The sequence below is a fragment of the Lontra canadensis genome, unplaced genomic scaffold (genome assembly GCF_010015895.1).
Source record: "Lontra canadensis isolate GAN:19392208 unplaced genomic scaffold, GSC_riverotter_1.0 scaffold98, whole genome shotgun sequence".
NCBI lineage: Eukaryota > Metazoa > Chordata > Mammalia > Carnivora > Mustelidae > Lontra > Lontra canadensis.
In genome coordinates, this window is record NW_022631092.1 from 5,339,502 (window position 1) to 5,354,333 (window position 14,832).

Sequence of the window (14,832 nt, forward strand, 5' to 3'; positions counted from 1 at the left end):
GAAAAAAATGCTGCCACTGATGGGCCTGATTGCCTCTTTGAGGACTAGGTCTCATTTTTCACTCTGCATACAATATACACTTTTTATCCTTGGAATGTCAAAACATGTGACTGTGTCGGTTATTCAAATTTTTCAAAATTTTAATTAAAAGAGTAAGAAGGGGGAGGGGCGGTAAAAAAAAAAAGGGGGGGCAAATACTATTACATATGATTTAGGTTATCCTCATGGTTAAGTGGAAACCCAACTAGGAAACACCAAGTACCACTGTGCCCGTGTATAGATGGGAAAATATACCCAAAGGGTTCACACGCTCCGCCACCAAGACACACCGAGCTAGTGGCAGACACATCAGCAATACCCTCCCTTCAAAATCTGCACAGAAGACCCAGCATGGAGTCAGCCTCCCACTACAGCCCCTCCTGCAGAGCCCCGGAAGGGGTAAAATGAAACCGGTCCCAGTAAGGATTGCACTCATCCATGGCTCTTCCAAAGAAACAGGATCAATGATTCTGGAACAAAGAAGGAGGAAGTCCCCACCTCTAAGATAAACTGTTCATATTGATAATTGCTCATATTTAATAAAGAAACAGGGGTGACATGCCACGCGGACTTCTGATCTGGCCACGTGGGAGTTTTTAAAACCAGTGTTTCCCCAAACTTCAGTGTGCTTCGTGGGGAATGCAGTCCTCGGGGATATGGTAAAATGCAGACTCTGACAGGTCTGGGGTGAGGTTCAAGATTCTGCATCTCCACCAAGCTCCCTGGGGCTGCCTGTGCGGTCAAGACCACACACACCAATATGGGCACCCCTAGCCACATTTGGGCCTGCGATGTGGCCAGTCTGTAAGGAGATGGGCTAAAAGTGTAAATTCACACTGGAATTTTAAAAACAATACAAAAAAAGAATGTATACTATCTCACTCATCATTTCTATATTGATTACATGCTAAGATGATAATATTACTGCTGTGTTGGGTTAAATAGAATCTATAATTAAAATTAATTTCACCTGGATTTTTTCCCCTTGTTTAATGTGACTACCAGAAAGTATAAAATGATACTTGTAGCTGGCATTATATCTCTACTGGATTATACTGCTCAGGGAGACTTGGCCCTCCAACAAACTCAATCTTTTTTTTTTTAAAGATTTTATTTATTTATTTGACAGAGATCACAAGTAGGCAGAGAGGCAGGCAGAGAGAGAGAGGGGGAAGCAGCTCCCTGCTGAGCAGAGAGCCAGATGTGGAGCTCGATCCCAGGACCCTGAGACCATGACCTGAGCCAAAGGCAGAGGCTTTAACCCACTGAGCCACTGGGCACCCCCAAACTCCATCTTAAGAAGAAAGTTTGGAACAATCTCAGTCACCATCCAGAAGTGTTTGCAAGGGTCTGAAAATTCTGCAGGGCCATTGAGAACTTGGATGGAGCTCACTGAAAAACCTAGCCCCCACCCAACTCCAACAAATAAAACTTTTTTTTTCTTTAAGGATTTTATTTATTTATTTGAGAGAAAGAGCATAAGTGGAGAAATGTCAGTGGGAGAAGCAGACTCCTTGTCAAGCAAGGAGCCCGATGCGGGACTCGATCTCAGGACTCCAGGATCATGATCTGAGCTGAAGGCAGTCGCCCAACCAACTGAGCCACCCAGGCGCCCCAAATAAAACTTCTATGATGAGTGGAAATATGGGTTAAAATAAACAATTGAAACAGGTTAACCATAGAACCATGAGTGAAAGCATCCCAAACAATTGTGAACAGAGATTTTGCAGAGAAGACACAGCCTAAGAAGTCAATATGGAAAGGTAGGTGTGAGGGAACCTTGCCAGGCAGCCTTCCTTAGTCAGGTCTGTGTTGTTTGGTGACAGTGGGAGGGGACATGTCAGCTCTACCTTTGTTCCACTTAAAAACACTGTTCCCACCACCCTGAGTCACCTCCCAGCCCTAGTAGCACCCCCAAAACCAGAGGCTCCCTGAAAGATGAAGACCCAGGGCGATCACTTGGCCTTACTACAACCCAGACACAGGTCTGAAGGTAGCCATCGAGTCAGAAGTGTTCTAACAGGTCAGTGGTCTGGAAAAGTAACTGGTTCCTTCCGCATGGCCACAAAGCACTCAGCATCACCTAGAGGCAAATTTTGAACTCAGACTCTTCCATTTTCATGCCCAGATGGGTTCTGTTTTTTACAGCTCCTGGGGCCCTGTCCAGAAAGCCATTCCTCTTGGGCCTATTCCCACCCTTGCCTGCTTGCTTTACCCCATGGGGTGGCAAGAGGGAGATGAGAGGAAAGGGAAGGCACAAGACACCAGAGGGAAGAGATGCTTGGGAGAATACGTGGACATGTTTACACAAGAGAACAGGCACAGAGGCACACCTTTGGGCACCATGGGCCAGGTTCACTCTCCCATGGAACTTAGCTCTATAGACAAAGGAGCAAAGCAACCTTGCCTGGGCCAGCCCAGACCTCCCCACCTCTCCCACCAGCTCCAGAGGGCACTGACCAGGTTTTATTTCCAGCAGCCGAAGCTTTGGATCCTCAGGCGGGTGCAATCGTCTCTTCTTACGCCAGCAGCGGGCAGGGTATGTGTACAGCTGGCCCGGGGCGAGGCCTGTGGACAGAGACAGCATAAAGGTTAAAGGCTTCAGGCTAGGAGGGGCCTTGGAAACCTTCCTGTCCAAGCTCCTCACTCACAGTGAGAGGAAACTGAAGTCCAGAAAGGTAATGTGACTTGTCAAGGTCATGCAGCTGGTCAACAGTAGAGCAGAGGCAGTATCGAGTTTATCTGACCCTATGACCCTTGCCCTGTCTGCTCCACCATGCTGTCTCTGTAAGCCCGTGACCATCATCACCATGACCAAGACAGCTCTCCTCTCCTGGTCTGGGGAGATCAGAGGGACCTTTCCAGATTCAACCTCACTATATGGTATTTCCAAGGCAGTGGACCTCCAGCTTCTATCCATCAACTGCCCCTCTCTACAGATGTAGGTTAAGCAGGTTCTCTTCAAGGCAAAGCAGCAGAAGTCAGTCTGCCTACCTACAGATGGCAGGGATTGGGAAGCATTTCAAGGAAACCGGATCAAGGAACCAAATCTCCTACCTACTGACTTTCTCCACCTGCTGTTAGTTGCTGGCAGTTCACTGAAGCCAGTGGGAGCCCCAAGAACCTCCAGAGGAATAGAAGCCTACTCTGGGGACCAGGCTCCTCGGCCTGCAGAGCCAGCATCCTTCTACATCCCTGCCCCCTTGCCTGGGCCTTACAGAAAGAAATGGGCAAGAGTCCAGTGGCTGGGCTGATATACCAACCAAACTGTCTCTCCAGAGTCTCCATTTCGATTTGGCCTTCAGCAACAAAGTTCCACACCAGCGTCATCTTCATAACCACCACCCCGGGAGGAGCCTTCTTGCCTATCAGACAACATTCTTACGGCTCCTGGGGCATTTAGTGTGGCAGCCAGAGGACTTGGAGAAATGTGGGTGGACTTTTCACTCCAGACCACGGGCTATTCCAAAAAAAAGGGGCAGAGGGTGGAGGCTAAGGGGAGAAGGAGAGGGGCTTAAGACTGGGTAGGTGGTGTGCAGACTGAAAAGACTTGCCTGGTGCACCCCCAAAAGAAACAAGTGGAAGCTAAGCAATCCACTCCTGTTAGAGTAAAAATCCTGGTAAAGACTGAGACTTAGTCTCATCCTCATCAGAATCCCCAGAACCCTCTGTGTGATACCTAGAAGAATCAAACTAAACATTTGCTGAATGAATGAGTAAACGAATACATTCCCGCTTCACTGTGATCAGTCACAACTCAGTCTTCTGTAGGTAAATGGGGCATGTGACGACCACCATCAGACCCACGTGGGAAGGTCACTTCCTAGACCTAGGGCCACAGAGATAGAAAATATCACGACTCTGTTTCCATCTGCTGTCTGCCATTTGGGGACCTTCTGCAGAGACGATCTACAAAAGCTTTGCTGCTATATACTTTTTATTCATTTTTCATTCTTACTAGTCTTCTCTACCCATTTATTGGTTTGGATCCAAAGCAGAGACAACTATTCCAGCACTATAGGAAGCAAAATTTTCAAATACTCTTTCTGTGCTAAGTTTCATTTTTAACCACATAGCTGTTCCCACAGGTTGTAAGGCAATGAAAAAGCTGGAGGTCCCCTACCCCCTCCCCATTTGGGTTCTCAGAAACCATTAGGGTCATGGAGCCTAGAGGCTCCAGAAAAATTTCTGATGTCATACACTAATGGCTTTTCATGTCCAAGAGTCATCCTAATACTTAATTTTGTTGCTAGCTTCATAGCTTCTGCATAGTAGGAAGATCTCAAAGTTCTGAGCTACCTGTGCTCTGAGGAGCAGGCTTGTGGTAGATTGGAGAAGAATACATGAATCAAAGTAAGATTACTCTCCCTTCCACGGAAGGCCTAGTTTTGACCTATTTTTGAAGGAAGGCATCACCGGGAACAGTTTGATGTTTCTGATGTGATTGACTCCAGGGCCATGTCATCTCTGACCCTAGAATTCCTGAATGGCTGCATTGATTCTGGTCCCTTGAGCCACCTTTGGGGCTGGTATGCCCCACGATCCCAACAGAGGCCAAATACAAGGGCTGAGCCAGTACTCTGCAACCCAGAACCAGCCCCACAAACCCCCACTCATCTTGAGTTAGCGATTCTTCATCCAGACTGAACCTAAAAATCTAGACTGAACCTGGAGAACTTCTTAATAATAGTAAGGCCAAAAATTCGTGCCAGAACTACCCACTCTGAGTGTAAGTGGATGGAGGAATTAGGCCAACTATTTTTTAAAGAAAAGTTCAATTAAAAAAATCTGTAAGTTTTTTCCAATGTCTGGCCAAGAACCCCTGGAGGTCTAAGCATCATCTCGTCACTTGCCTAGATATTCTCTTTGATGTACCAAGACTGGTTTCATGGCCTTCCCAAAATCATCTCAAGGTTCCAGTGTTTCCCCCAACATGCTATCATTAATTTCCAGCTTACTGGACTATCTCCCCTACCAGTTTTATAAGACCCAGGATGACAGGAACTATATCCATCTCTAGTATCCCTAATACTTGGCACAATCCCTGGTAGACATATCAAGAAGTACTTATCAAATGAATTCAACCAGAACTGAATCAGATTCAGAAATGCAGGAAGTGAATGACCTGTTAAGTGAATGAACTGTTATTCCTGGTTCCAGGAGACTCATGCACCCACATCCAAACCATCTAAGAGGGACCACAGAGGTAGGCCCAGGAGTGAGTACAGAACTCAACCCAAGATGGCAGTCTCTGTGCCTTAAATTCTTTCTTGCCCCATACTCTGCTTCATAGTATTTCTAACCTGACCAAGGGCAGGTGAGGAAGAAGGGACTAGTTCAGACAACACTTTCAAAAGATCTAAATGACAAGAGGTCAGCATTGTCAACACTTGCCCAAGGGCCTCTGCCCTCCCTGAAACCCTGGTCACTGCACTTGTTGGCCAGCGGCCTCAAGGCAGCCTCGGGCCACTCTCTAGCTGCAGACCCATTAGTAGTAGGTAGTCTAAATGGCCAGAAGAGGGGACTATTTTTATACCACTCTTTAACTTTCTCTGATGGATTACAGAAGGCCCACGGGGCAGAGGAAGAGCACATGAGTCTTCATACCACCACTCACGTAACCTTGGAAATATCACCACGCATTTCTGAGCCTGTCTCCTTACCGGTAAGATAAGAACGTTAATAATACCTACCTCACAGGGGATGTTGTGGGGATTAGCTTAAATTCAAGAAGAAGCTCTTTGTAACCATGAAGCCTCGTGCAAATGTCAGTTACTAATTATCATGAGTTAGCTGACTTAGATGAGTATGGACGCCATGGCCGTGTGGCATGACAAGGCCTCCGCCCCGCGTGCTTCTCTTTGATGTCTGCCTTGACTCCACCTCATCTCAACAAGCAAATGGCCCCAAGAACTCTCTCGGGGCTCCAGCCCCCCTTCTTTGCCCTCCTCCCTAGGCTGACAAGCACCAGGGTGCCTTTATAGGGCCAACACATTCAGCCCTGGAGTTCCACTTATAGAGGGATGAGCAGAGCCCCGTGAGAGTTATGTTGTTTATCTCATTAGAACAGGAGGCACATAACTCACAGCCTGTGTGTGTGGTAGATGGAGGAGGGAGGGAAGGGGGTTGGAGGAGGAGGGAGTCACAGCTGTAGCCAGGGAAATTAACCTGCAGGAGTGAGCCTGGGGCTAGGGGGAGGATGGAGGAGGGAGGAAAGGAGGCAGGACACAAGAGGGGGACCAGTCTTTCCTGGTAACCAAGGCCACAGCCACCTTCACTAAGCAAACTGCTTTTCTGTCATTTTGAGCTGCAAGTCCAGCTACACCACCCATCCTCATGTGCCAGCACAGACATCTCTCACACGCAGACACACACACATACCTACACAGGAACTCACACACTTGCTGGAGGGAGAACTGTCTCCAAAGAAAAAAAACAGCAGGGTGGGCTTTGATGCCTGGATGGTCAGCAGACTCCAGACAAGTCGCTTGTTACCAGCATTGACCAAATCACCAAGGGGGATCCTCAGTGTCATGGTTATCTCTGACAGACACAGCATAAGCTATTAAGAAATCAGAAGAAAAAGTGGGATAGAAAAGAGAAGGCAGGATGACAGGAGCTAGGAACAGGGTTTGAAAAAGAAGAGAAGAACTCGAGTAATTCCTCTTCCCCCAGCCAGGGTCGCACGGTGGCAGTTCAAGCCCGCCCTGCCGCATCTCAGAGAGGTGGACCAGCAGGCCGCCACCAAACACTCCTGGTAATGGAAACCTCACTGCTTCACCAGACAGACTTCCTGTAGCTGGTTAACTCTCATTGTGAGAAACAGTTTTGCTTCACCCTCATTTTGAATCAAAATCTACCTTCCTGTAGCTTATGCCAATTTGTCCACTCTCTGTCCCCAGGGTGGACAGGTATCACCTGTATCTCAACCATCCTCAACCGTCCACTCACTTGGGTTTGAAGGACAGCCTACTGAGAGGCCGAGGAACTAGTGGGCATGGGAGTTACAGGAGAGAGGCAGTGACCGCACCTGCTCAGAACCGGGGTAACAGGATTCAAGGTTCCAAATTAAGAATCCAAACACTGCTTCTCTTTCATCTCCCCTTTGCCCACCCCGCATTGGACAGGAAAGGGATGGAACAGCAGGCTTCTCTTCAGACATTACTGCCATTAAAGAGCTCCTCTGCATGTTGCTCCTACTCAATGTCTCCTCACTGGGTCACCAACAGCCTCCATATTTATAAACAGATAATGACACAAGCCAGGGGTTCTTCACCAAGGCTGGGCATCAGAATGGCACAAGTAGTTATTGGAAAGGACAGATGCCTGGACTCCAGCTCAATCCTACTAAATCAGAACATCAGAGATAACCAAGGCCATTGTTGTTTGGAAAACTCCTACATGAGGATGCTACCAGATCAACTCTTACTCATATTTATATTTCCAAGGCCCAGGACATAACAAGCGCTCCATTAATGCTTGTGGCTGAAATACCAACTTGGACCAACTCTACAGAGCTGGAGGGATGAGCCATAACTCCAGAGGCAGGTCTTGAGGAGTAGGCAAGATGTAATCCACAAGCACTTACACCCATGGTATTTCCTGGTTCTCTGCCCTCCTCTCTTCTCTCGGCTTATTTAAAAGCTATCCTGACTATATGGACCACCTGTTCAGTGAAGTCCCCCTCAACCATCCCTGGCCACAGTGCCTTTTCTTTTCTCTAAAAGCCTGAAGTCTGGGCACTAGACACCCCACCTCAGCCCTCAGCACAGCTCTCTATCTGGCTCACCAACCATCCCCTCCAACCACCCTTCCCATTCTTCTCCATAAGCTTCTCTCTCTAACATTCAATTCTAATGTCCCATGTACCAAGACTACACTGGCAAGCTAGGCCTCAAATCCAGTCTGCTGCCTGCTCCTTCCAGCCCAGAGCTTCCTAAGCCCCTCACCGGTCCCATCACACTCAAAAACTGACACAGTAACAATAGCTAACATTTGCTGAGCTCATACACTGTCCTAGGCTAGTACCTCACACTCACTATTAACACTCACCTGTATCGCAACCATCATTCCTATGTCCTGTGAGACATATAAAGGACAAGGACAGTAAGGCTAACTGTGATTAAGTAACTGGCACGGGGCCATACAACTCAAAGGGTAACAGAATCCACAGCCCACACTCAAAACTTCTCCACTAACCTAACTCCCCCCCAAGCCATCCCATTACTGCTCCACACACAGCATGCTTGAACCCCAGAGTTCTTTCCTTGGGAAAGCAGCTCCTCACACCAAAACTATCAGGAAAATATCCCCCAGCCCTCCCACCCACCTCCATCAAGCCACTTCTTATGGAATTTATTTTTCCTTTTCTTCCACATCACCAACTAAAATAGCTCATGGAGAAATGCATCCTGATAATATAAAAACATTGTTGAGAGGCACAGAAAATGTATGGGGAATCAGAAAAACAACCACTACATACCTTCTAAATTCATCAGAAAAAGAAACTTTAAGAATAATAGCATTATAACATGAGGAGGGAGCCTAAATGTTATTGGGTCTGACTCTTACCTGATACAAGAATCACCTCTCGAACATCCCTGACAAGGGTCTCCACCCTGGCCTTTGTTTCAATAATTCTAGTCCTCACCCTTTCATTCATTTCATTCACTTCATTTCACCCATTCATGAAGCAGTCTACTGTGCTATTGAAATATTGTTAGAAATATACCTACCAATCTGGTCCAAAGATCAGATGGTAAGAATGGTAAGGATGCGAAGTGGTACAACCCTATGGAGGAAAATTTAGCATATCTAGCAAAACTTCGTATGTATTTGCCCTTTGACCCTGCAATTCCATTTCCAGGAATCTATATCACAGATTCAGATGCAAAAATATGTACCCATTATATCATGTTTAATACTAGAAAGAGACTAGAAATAACCCAATGTCTATCTAGAGGGAACTGGTTCAGTAAACAATAGGATATACACACAATGAACTATTATGAAGCTGTTGAGACATGGAGGGAAGAATATACTGCAATGGAAGGAAAAAAGCAAGGTGGAGAATAGTGTGTATAACATACTATCATTTGTCTAACAAATGGGGATATACACATATATATATACATGAATATATATGTCGTGTGTTCTCATAGTTTTTTCAAACCAAAAGCTTAGGGAAAAGTTACTTAGAGAAAGAACAAAAGCAAATTAATAGTAACAAGGTGAAGAGGAAGTTGTCTATAGAAACAGGAAAGGGACAGAGTAAAACGACAGAAATAGAACAAGACTTTCTCTGACTACACCATGCTTTATTGATATGACTTTAGAACCATGTGAATATTTTATGCAGTTAAATTAAAAAAGCAAACATCTGCTTCTGGCTGGATGGGAGGATCAGGATCATATTTACTCTCCTACATGAAACCAAAGAGAGCAAAAATACAAAACAAAAGTTCTCAAGACCCTGGACATCAGGAAATGAAGGACAGTGATGCTTGAAACACTGGAAATCAACAAGACAAGCCCTATGATTGCCCCACCTCACTACCTCAAGAGAACTTCTAGATTGCAGCACATGGAAGAGGAACTTAGGTAGAAACCAAGAGACTCTCTGTGACTGAGTGAAAAGAAAGAGCTGAGAGTCTGGGGAAACCAAGGTTACTAGAATTCAAGAAACAGAATACTAAACAGAGGAGAGTTGCACAGAGAAGGAACTTTGGAGGTCACAGAGAGTCTCCTTTGCGTATTCAATTCAGTACTAGTTAGTGCATGCTTATGGGGAAACTACTCAATGTTGAAGAACGAACCACCCAGTAAGAATAGAAATAAGAGTGCCTGGTATGCAAAGGGACAGGAAACAGTCTGTTCCCACCAGCTGTTAGGCCTCATAATTCGTAAGGTACTAGATATAGTCAGAGAAGGGGCTTATCTCTCTGAAAGGGAATATTTAGCCCCAGACTAAGCACTGCTCTAGTATCACCTACAGATCAAACTGTTTCCAAGTAAATTGTCCCAAAACAAAGTTCCAGGATATTTACAAGAATAAATGATAGAGACAGCACCTACAAGGTAAAATTCATGATGTCTGGCATCCAATCCAAAATTACAGGGCATATATAAAGAAACAGAAAAATATGACCTATAATAAGGGTGGAAAGAATTGATTAAAACCAACCAAGAACTGATAGTGACAGTAAAATTAGCAGCAAGAACATTAAAAAAGTTATCATTTATATTCCATATGTCCAAAAGTTAGGTAAAAAATTGATTTTTTTAAGGATTCAAAATTTTTTTATAGTTGCCTCATTCTTTTTTTTTTTTTTTAAAGAGGTAAAGGATCTGTACTCAAGGAACTACAGAATACTCATGAAAGAAATTGAAGAAGACACAAAAAGTTGGAAGACCATTCCATGGTCATGGATCAGAAGAATAAACATTATTAAAATGTCTATACTGCCTAGAGCAACCTATACTTTCAATGCTATTCCAATCAAAATTCCACAAGCATTTTTCAAAGAGCTGGAGCAAAGGATTCAAATTTAGCTTCTAGAAATGAAAATCACAATGTGTGAGATAAAAATTACTGAATGGGATTAATGTCAGATTAGACACTGCAGAAGAAAAAAAAAACTGGTGCACTTGAAAACACAACAATAGAAATCATCCAAAATGAAAACCATGGGAAAAAAAGAATTTTTTTAGAAGAACAGCATAGTGATCTGTGGGACAACTTCAAACAGCCTAATATTTGTGTAATTGGAGTCCCCAAGGAGGAGAAAGGGAAGAAAAAACATTTGTAGAAATAATGGCTAGAAATTTTCAAAATTTTATGAAAACTACAAGCATGCAGATCCAAGAAATTCAATAAAATTAAGTGCAAGAAACATGAAGAAAACAGGGGCACCTGGGTGGCTCAGTGGGTTGAGGCCTCTACCTTTGGCTCAGGTTGTGATCCCAGGGTCCTGGGATCAAGCCCCACATCGGGCTCTCTGCTCAGCAGGGAGCCTGCTTCCCTTCCTCTCTCTCTCCCGGTCTCTCTGCCTACCTGTGATCTCTGTCTGTCAAATAAATGAATAAAATCTTTAAAAAAAAAAAAGAAGAAAACAATAACAAAGCACATCATAAATAAAATTGTTCAAAATAGTGATAGTCTATGTAGCTATTTAATGTATAGATATGAATACTTAAATGCTAACATTATAAATAATTTGATAATGTCTTTCCAGCCACTCAGCCAAAAAAAAAAAAAAAAAAGCAAGCAACCAAACAAAAAAAAGGGATAAAGAAAAAATATTAAAAGCAGCCAGAGAAAGGAGCCATATTATATGGAGAGGCTCAAAGACAAGGGTGATTTTTCATCAGAAACAATAGAAACAATGCAAACAAGAAAACAGTAGTTCAACATCATCATAGTATTGAAAGGCGGGGGGAAAAACTTGTCAACCTAAATTCTATACTCCATAAAAATATCTCTCAAAAAACTAAAGCAAACTAAAGATATTTCAAGACACACAGAAGTTGAAAAAATTAATCATCAGCAGACCCACACTACAAGAAATACTAAAGGAAGTCCTTTAGGCAGAAGGAAAGTGATACCAGATCTAAATATAGATGTACACAATGAAATGAAAAGCATCAGGAATGGTTTAATACAAGAGTAATTATGTAAGGTTTCTTTTCTTATTTTTTTAAAACTCTTTAAAAGATGACTAACTAAACAGAGATAATGATAGTATAGTAAAAAAGTTTATACCATATGTAAAACTAAAATAAATGGCAGCAACTGCACAAAGGTCATGGAAAGTAATGGAAAGATAAAAGTACACCTGTAGGGTGCCTAAGTGGCTCAGTTGGTTAAGTGACTGCCTTCAGCTCAGGTCATGATCCTGGAGTCCCAGGATTGAGTCCCACATCAGGCTCCCTGTTCGGCAGGAAGTTGGCTTCTCCCTCTGACCCTCCCCCTCTCATGCTCGCTCTCTCTCTCTCTCTCTCATTCTCTCTCTCTCTCTCTCTCATAAGTAAATAAATAAAATCTTTAAAGAAAGAAAAGTACATTTGTATTCATTTCCTGTTGCTGCCATAATGAAGTGCCACAAACTCAGTCTTAACACATGAATTTGTTGTCTCACAATTCTGGAGGTTAAAAGTCTAAAATCAGTATCACTGAGCTAAAACCAAGATTTCAGCAGGGTTTCATTCCTTGGCCTCAAAAGGCCACCCACATCTTTGGCTTGTGGCCTCTTCCTTAATGGCATCACTTCAACCTCTGCATCTGTTGTCACATTTCCTGCTCTGACTCTGACCTGCTGCCCCTCCTGTAAAAGACCCTTATGATTATATTTACAACATCTGGTTAATAATAATTATCTCCTCATCTAAGGTCCTTAACTTAATCATATCAGCAAAGTTTCTTTTGCCATGTCAGGTAACATTTCCATGAATTCCGGGTGTGGATGTCTTTGTGGATAGCATTATTCTGTTTACTGAAATAGTAATGTAGAGTTTTTATGCTATTCATGAAGTAGCAAAGTATCACCTGAAGGCAAACTGTAATTAAAGATGGAGATTACAAACATTAAGCAATCATAAAAATAACAAAACAAAGAGTTATCAAACCAAGAAAGGAAATAAAATGGAATCACAAAAACTTAATTAATTCCCAAAAAGGAAAAAAATGAGGGGAAAAGGAACAAGTAGACTGATAAATAGGAAACAAATAGCAAAATGATGGCTCTAAACCTAACTATAGCCATAATCACATTAAATGTAAACAATCTAAATATCCCTATTTTAAAAACACAGATTATCAGCTTGCATTTATTTTTTTTTTTTCCTAGACAGAGAGTGCATGTGGGTGCACGCATGAGTGGGGGAGGAGGGGAAAGGGAGAGGAAGAAAGAGAATCTTCAGCAGGCTCCAAGCCCAGCATGGAGCCCAAAATGGGGCTCAACCCCACAACCCTGAGATGATGACCTGAGCCAAAATCAAGAGTCAGACACTTAACTGACTAGGCCACCAAGGTGCCCCTGTCAGATTGCATTTAAAAAGCAAGACACAACTATATGTGCCTACCCAAAAAATAAAAAATAAAATCTACTTTTAACATAAAGAGCCAAATATATTAACCATAAATGAATGGAAAATGATATGCCATGCTAACGTTAATCAAAAGAAAGCTGGAGTGGCTATATTAGTATCACAGGAAGCAGACTGAATAATAAAGAATATTAGTAGAGATAAAGAAGGTTCTTACATAATGATAATGGACAAATTTATCAAGAGGACGTAACACCCCTAAATGTGTATTCCCTTAATAGCAGAGCTTCAAAACATATGAAGCAAAAACTAATAAAATTGTAAGGATAAATAGACCAAGTCACAAATATATATAGAAATTTCAATACTCTCTCTTGATAATTCATAGAACAAATCAACAGAAAAATCAATAAAGATGTAGAGTTGAGCCATACTATCAACCAACTTGATTTAACTGATATTTATAGAACATTCCAACCACCAATAAGAAAATACACATTTTTTTCCAGACCAAAGAGAAAATCTATCCAAGATGGGCCATATTCTGAACCATAAAACAAGTCCGAATAAATTTTAAAGGATTCGAGTCATACAAAGTATGCTCTGACCATATAGGAATGAGGAATAAGTAACAGGCATATATTTGGAAAATCCCTCAAATGTTTGGAAACTAAGTAACACACTTATAAATAATACATAGGTAAAAGAAGAACTTGAAAGACAAATTAGAAAACATTTTTAATTAAATGACAATGAAAATACGATACTGATATTTGTAAAATGAGACTAAAGCAGTATTTATATTTGGGGATAAACTATGCTAGAAAAAACCTGTAGTAGAAAAGAAGAACAGTCTCAAATCAATAACCTCAATTTCCATCTAAAGAAAAAATGGAAGAAATCGAAGAGTAAATTAAATCCAAAGTAAGTAGAATAAAAGAAAAATAAATATCAGAGCAGATATCATAAAGTAGAACACAGAAAAAAATGGGAAAAATCTATTACATCAAAAACTATTTCTTTGAGAAGATCAATAAAATTGATAAACCTCCAGTTAGACTGATTGGGTCAAAAAGAGAATTCAAATTATCAACATAAGGAATAAGAGAGAATATGTCACAAGGTTCTATAGATATTAAAAGAATAATACACCAAAGGTATGAACAGCATTGTACAACCAATTTTGGCAACTTGGATGAAATGGCCAAATTCCTTGAAGTCACAAACTGCCAAAACTCACTCAGTATAAAATGAATAACCTAAATACCTGTTAAAGAAATTAAATTTGTAGTTTTAAAAACATTCCTACAAAGAAATTGCCAGGCCCAGATGAATTCACTGGTAAATGCTACAAAACACTTTTAAGGAAAAAATACCAACTCTACATAAACTCTTCTAGAAAACTGAAAACACAAAAATTCCCAACTCATTATATGAGGCCAACATCATCTTGACACTCAAACCAGACACAACAAGTGTTGTGTTACAACAAGTAAACTATAGATAAATACCTCTCATAAACATAGATGCAAAACCTCTAATAAAAATTTAACAAAGTGAATCTGATGATATATAAAAAAGATAATACACCATGACAAAGTGGGGTTTATCCTAGGAGTACAATATTAAACATTCGAATATCAATCAATATAACCCATCATATTAACAAACCACAAAAGAAAAATCACATGATCATCTCAACAGACTCAGAAAAATCAGTTCATAAAATCCAACATCAGTTCCTGATTT

General features: G+C 42.0%; 1 protein-coding gene across 4 annotated transcripts in view; it reads right to left on the bottom strand.

Moving 5' to 3' along the window:
- The window catches only part of DPF3 (double PHD fingers 3), a 257,321-nt gene that overhangs the window by 126,746 nt on the left and 115,743 nt on the right, over positions 1-14,832 (bottom strand). For all 4 annotated transcript variants that reach the window (XM_032837279.1, XM_032837280.1, XM_032837282.1 and 1 more), the window contains exon 3: positions 2,500-2,607. In XM_032837279.1, coding sequence (XP_032693170.1) covers positions 2,500-2,607 — 108 coding nt within the window. The remainder of the gene's footprint in view (positions 1-2,499; positions 2,608-14,832) is intronic.